This window comes from Acyrthosiphon pisum, chromosome A3 (assembly GCF_005508785.2).
Source record: "Acyrthosiphon pisum isolate AL4f chromosome A3, pea_aphid_22Mar2018_4r6ur, whole genome shotgun sequence".
NCBI classification, from domain to species: domain Eukaryota; kingdom Metazoa; phylum Arthropoda; class Insecta; order Hemiptera; family Aphididae; genus Acyrthosiphon; species Acyrthosiphon pisum.
This window is the reverse complement of record NC_042496.1, coordinates 6,375,331-6,382,139: the sequence shown is the minus strand read 5'-3', so window position 1 is coordinate 6,382,139 and position 6,809 is coordinate 6,375,331. Positions and strand designations below refer to the sequence as shown.

General features: G+C 27.9%; 1 protein-coding gene across 1 annotated transcript; it reads right to left on the bottom strand.

Moving 5' to 3' along the window:
- Positions 1-4,538: 4,538 nt before the first annotated feature.
- LOC100159685 (takeout-like) lies at positions 4,539-6,687 on the bottom strand. Its single transcript, NM_001162600.1, is given in 4 exon segments — positions 4,539-5,005; positions 5,148-5,303; positions 5,384-5,770; positions 6,431-6,687. Coding segments are annotated over 4 exon segments (777 nt in total). The 5' UTR covers positions 6,513-6,687; the 3' UTR covers positions 4,539-4,853.
- Between the last annotated feature and the right edge of the window lie 122 nt (positions 6,688-6,809).

Here is a 6,809-nt window from a genome sequence, read left to right as displayed (position 1 = left end):
AATATTACGTGATATAATCTTTCTCGAAGACCAAATGACGACCACATTGTAGTACCAATGTTCAAAGAAATTTATATAACTAGTAATTACGATTTTTTTAAAAACATTTTTTAAGAGTTTTTAGGTCATAAATACATTTTTTTTAGAGTTTTATTTAAATCCGAGCCTTAGCAATTACGATACCATCGCGATTCTGTATTTCGTATGAACATTTGCCTCGCTTAGACCATTCTACATTTCCCTCTCCATAAATGATCTCAACATACGAAAAAGTCTTTGGTATAGTTACTTTACCCATCATAATTTGTGAGTACGTGACACGTCAGTTTGTCAAGTCACAGATCAAGAGTTATTTCATCTTGTTTTGACATCAGCCTTCTCCGAGATAAAATTTCCAAACAGCTCTTAGGACATATTCCTATTCAAACCAAAATCGAAATCGAACACCGTATCATAATATAAACATTGCATAACCCTGCACGTCTTATAATGCACCAATCACTAGATATATGTCGTTCTTAATGTTATTATTTCTAATTTCTAGGCAGTAACAAAGTGTGTAATTATCTTACGTTTCATTCTAGTATTAGTAGTCTCGGTTAAAATTTAATTTTTGAACCAAATATTTATTATATGCATTATTGTATAATGTACATACAGACATACAGTCACTAACTAAGGATATTATTTTATAAATATTATTTCTATTATTTGAAATTGTTAAATTTATAAAAATACCGTCAAGTAGGTGACCGCTTTTCGAAGTTCAGGCTGTCAAGTGTACCTTAACATTAAGTAAGTCACAGTAATGTATGACGTATGTACCTATGTATTAAATTTGAATTCATTGATAAATTATTGTATACGATGAAAGTCGATGCTGAACTAAGTCGGTTTAAGTTATTGACACCTATGGGCTATGACCTATCCAAGGTTACCAAACAATTACCTATTTTAAAAAAATATTAACATTTTAACAAATATCCGAATTTTAGATTCTGAGCGGAGTTATGAATGTATTGACTTTACAATGTTTTTTTAAAAAAATGTCACGTTTTGAAGCAGTAAAAATGCAAGGTTTCTCATAAGTACCTATTTCATACTGTAACCAATAAATCTAAAATATATATAAACATAGTTTTTTTATAGATATTTATAGATATTTTAAGACCAAATTAGATCGATATTAAGTATTCAGACAAAGAATAACAAATAGTAGTTATTTTTTGGTAGGTTTATTAAAAATATTATTCGTGGGTACTTGAAACTTTTAAAGCATATTGTCATTATATTTTATGCACACAATATTTTCAAATTCATGTTTTCGGAAAAAATTAATTCAATCTATTGTACTACTAATAGTAAATTTAATCACTTTAAAACCAATATTATATCATACTATGTATTTAGTAAAATAGACGTTTTCGCTCAGAATCGTTTTTTGTAAGTATACAATGATTTTATAACGTTGAATTAAAATTTAACACTCCAATTACAGTGACTCACTCTACACCTAAGACTTTATATACGGCAAAGTGGTACCCAGTTCCCCCACCTTTCTTGAATCTAAATTATGAACTCACATGGATATTATTAGAATTATTTTACTGATATAATATAATGGTATCCCGACGAAACCGTTTTTTATTACAACCCTTACTGCAGTACACCGGAGTAGTACGCATTTTCCCACCTTTTTTAAAAATTTTTCCTGATTATTTAAAAAAGTTATGAGATTTTACAATTTCAACCTCCTAAAAGTGTGGGTACTTGTGTAGATCCAATTTTAAACCAGAAACTTCGCTCAAAGTTGATAATCAGAGCATTTTTCTACTAGAAAAAGTGTTTTCAAACACAAATATAAATAAATAAAAACACTCATTCTTTCCACTCAGAATCTTATATTCGTTGAATAATAATTGTTCAGTACCTAATATATATATATATTGGTGAATAAATGCGATAATAATTTTAAATATTTTATAATTATTAACTTACGATGTACAAATTAAACGTTGAGTATGAGTCACTAACCAGTTTTTTCAAGTTATATACTCATATACTTTAAAAGTTTCAAGTACCGTGAATAATATTTTTAAATTATATTGAAATTAATAAAATTGTAATTGTTTGCTTAAATATCTAATTTAGTCCAAGTTTAAATTGAAATATCTATAAAATTGTGTATTTGTATTTTTGAGATTTTTTGTTCCTATAGGAATTAGAGTAACCTTCTGTTAAATTTCATCGTCCCAGATAAAATTTTTTATCAACATTTTTAGAAATACAAGTAAAATGTACTAAAATTACAAATGTCTTTAGGTAAATAGCTCAAAAAAAAAAAAAAAATATTTTGAAAATTACAGTCAATAGAAAATATACTACCTAATATAAATATTCGTTGTATATATTAAGTTATCAAGAGAAATCCTAAGTTTACGGATAAATATCAAATGTCGAAAATGTTGAACTTCAAGCGGCCATAAAGAATAATCGTTAAATCAAGATAAACTTATGAAGAATCTTACATTAAATTTTCAAATCTTAGATATAAAAAAATTTGTTTATGAATTTCTAACTTAAAATAATTTGGAAATTGTTGTGGTTTTCAGAAAACGTTGCCAAAATTTCAATTTCGAAAGCTCATAAAAAATTAATGCGAATTTATGTTCTACTTTTTTTTTAAATTACACTAATAACAATACTTATGAAAAACCTTGTAATACATTAATCTACAATTATAGTTATAAATTAACACTTATAAAAATCGAAAATGTCTCACCCATATAAATAGCTCAAAAAAGTGAAATATGTATTAATTTATAAATGTATTGTCTATAGAAAGTATCTACAGTTATTAATTTTCAAATTACACCATAAACAAAAGCGATTTTCGAGAAAACTGATTTTGCTTAAAATTCCCAGTTTTCCATAGTTTTTTTTGGTTTCCTGACACTATTAAAAGTACTTGGAATTTTTAATTTTGACCTCTCAAATGCACCAACTAGATTTACTTCCCACACCAGAAAAATTACTAAAAAATGAAAATAGAAGAATTGTAAAATATTTTTTTCCCACCACAGTATAGAAACACTTGGTTTATATATTATTTATAGCCTATAGGTAGGTAGAGGCACTAGGTAGGTATATCTTAGTCCTTAGATATACTAGATAATAGATATACTAAATATTTTAGTTCAATTTTTTTTATTATGTATTTTAATATAATATTTATCAAATTATTTTAGCGTATCTTACCCATTATATAGAGAAACCAGAAATTTGTATAGATAGTTCACATATTTTGTTTTAAGAAATGACGGGTCGATATTTTTACAGTCAGCATAAATTAAATTTCAGTCGGCAAATACTTGACCTATTATCTATTGCAGTTTTGTTGAAAAAATTAAACCCATATTGCCATCATCACTAAATATTCTATTATCGATTTATGTTTATATTTAGTATTTTAATAATAATATATTAATATATAATCGGAAGATAATAATTTATACCTGGGTTTTTTTTAGTTTGCAGTGAGACAAATTTTAGACTGTGAGAAAAGTTATTGATTAGTAAAAATTTTTACTTTGTGCACTACAAAAAAACTATTTCTCGTTCTTATTAATTATTCTATATTATTAAATAATAATTACACAATTTTCAAATAAAAGAAAAAATTGTTCCAAAATAAATTTTGAAAATTTATTATTGTGTTTTAACTTTTAGTTATATACTTTTATCGTCTTTTTGATCCAGTTTTGTGTATTATAAATAGACAAAAGTATTGTTATCTATAATCGTTATAACATGATAACAAATATTTATCAAAATGTTTTGAATTGTTAAAGATAGTAAATGGACAGTTTTTAAGGAGTTAAAAATAGGCAATATTTAAGATACCTATATGAAGGTAGTATAAGTGATCACTTGTGTGTATCACTGTAGTGCCTAGGTCACGTAGTACAAAAAGAAATACTCGCACAGGATCGTATAAGTTTTAAAACTGTTAATATTACTGATTAATCATTTGTAATCACTATTATACAAATAGTATTATTTTAGGTCAAAGTGTAAAAGTGTAGAACAACAATTAGCCTAACTTAACATGGTTTATTTTTATTTTTAACTATACGATATTTAAAAATGCTATGTCATACATGACAACCCATGATTGGGGCAGCCTGCATGGTTTTTTTTTGAAAATAAATTTGTTTCTCTCTCTACTATATCCATTACTTATAAACTCGACTATACTAATAAAAATATAGCATTAATGTAAAATAATTAATTTTATTAGGTAGGTATATCATGGGTAATATTAATTGTCCGTGGTTTAATTTCCTTGTGCAATCTAGAAGTGGCAATAAGTATGTAAAATCAGAAAAAAATTATTGCAAAAACACCGTGTATTATACTGTCAAGACCTTCACGTTGAACGTTTACTTCTGTTTACTACCTATATAAACAATATAGGTAGTGGTGAATGTTTTTGGTCGGATTTTATAATACAGGAAATAAATTCAACCCAATGTATATATTTTAATAATTATTTTCTTTATTTTGTTTCATATAAATAATATTCAATAATTTAATAAAAACTCTAGGTTTTTCAAATAAATAATAGTACGTCATCAATTAGGTACTGAGACGTGCACATAAGTCGTCGTTTTATAAAAAATAACAACAGGTATCCATAAAGTGTGCGCTTTATGTGAGCATCTCTTTAGCGTCGATCACTTTAGACATTTTTGTAGAGCTACTCAAGCGCTTCCTGACGGAAACAGATATTAAACTTAAAAAACAACATTTTTTGTTAGGAAACATTAACCGTAAAGATCAGACCAAGCTGATTACAAAAGGAATATGTCTGAGTACGCGGTCTTCTGAAATACTTTGTTGACGATATCTTGCGAGATAGCTCCAATCGCTTCTTCGAATGCTGGTTTCAATTCTTCAAGAAGAACTTCCCAGTTTTGGTTCAGGATGGAGTTCATGCTATCGCCTATTGTCCAAACAAAAACAACGGATTTAGTATGGAAAATAAAAAAGTAATATAGTACTCGTCAACCATATTTTGTAAAATTGTATGACAATATACTTATTGAGTAGAATATAATACACTTAAATTGGTGTGAAGAACATACCTAATTGTTTGTTTCCATTGAAGAGGTTTTCCAACTTGACATTCAGATTTTTGACGCTCGCCACCTTCAGGTTGACTTTCTTGATTTGAACGAAGGTCTTACCGTTCTTCTCGAATGGAGTACCGGACATTTCTTCCAATTCCAAAACGGGTTCGTCTACGGAAAACATAGGTGTCGTTAAGAAAAAATCACCATCATATCATATTAAATATTATAATAATAAGTTAAAAACTTACTTAAGACAATGGAACACGGTCCGTTTCCGGTGATCGGCAAAACGAGCACCTTCCCGTTGACCGTGTATTGTCCAGTGATCTCGAGTGGCTTTGTGAAGCTAATCTTGCCGCTCGTCTTGAAGTTGTCCACGTCGACTTTCAAGGCATCGACCACTGCGCTGGTCAAACCCATGATTTTGACGTCCTTTAACTTCAAGTCAATACTGACAGCTTTGCTAGAGCCCTTTCCGTGTTCGATTTCCAATGACGGTAACTCGAACGGTTCGATGGCCGGAATCCTCAGTTTCGGGTATCCTTCGGCCAAATCCGGAATAACTGATTGGATGGAGGTCTTCAAACATCTGTCAAGGTTTGGATCACTTTTCTTGCATAGGTTGAAAGCTATTTCTGTAAAGAAATAATTATAAGAATATTAGATAAACATTAGTTTAATAATACAATATTATATAACACTCGACCATCGTACTAAGTCGAAATTATTGATTTGATTGACGTTGAAATTATTCAGAGTTTAAAACAATTTTAAACGTTATGCATAAATATTTTGTACAAAATAAAAACTACCTATCCAAAATAAAATTATGCATTGAAAATTACATTTTTGTAATAAATTATAAAACTTTTTTTTTTCAATCATTTATGAAACAATTTTGTTTTATACCTAAACAATTTAAAATATAAGTATATGAAACTGAAAGAAATTATAACATTAAAATTATATAATGCTCGGTTTTTTTTGTTCTAATAGTATATAAATTATAAAATATATTTGTATAGAAGTTTTTAATTAATTAGCCAGGCAAACATTATAGGCAACTTAATTAACGTTTACATTTTTGAAATGAGTAAATTAAGTGTTTATTTTGCGTTAGTTTAAAATAATTCTTAGTTCAATTTTTAAAGAATAAAAATATGAAATAACTTAAGAAATAGGTACTCGATGAAAAATCATGATTTATAAATATATAATCATTTTATAAGACATTATAATAAAAAATATTACTAATCAAATGAAATCTTACAAATATTGTAGTTATGATTACTTACGCTTTTTCGGTGTGGGTGCAGCTGTTACAGATGCAACGACGGCCAAAAATAAAGCAGAAACGATCAGCAACGATTTTGCCATTTTTAAATTGGAAATATTTAGATTGTATTATAGAAAATAAAAAAATTCCAAACGAAATCGATATCGGATCGTTAAAGTGCTAATTATATTTTGGATTATTTGTAAGTTTTGAAAAAACTAAGGAAATACTTAATTCCAAAGTTACTTCTAAAACTGAAACCGTCGAAAATGTGATGCCGCAGCCCAGTGTTCGGATACCTTTTATACTCGCCCGGCTGTTCATGTTGACCTCCCCGGAACTAGTTGAAGACACACCCATGGACGACTATAATAAGTGTTTCACTGGTGGGCAATGTT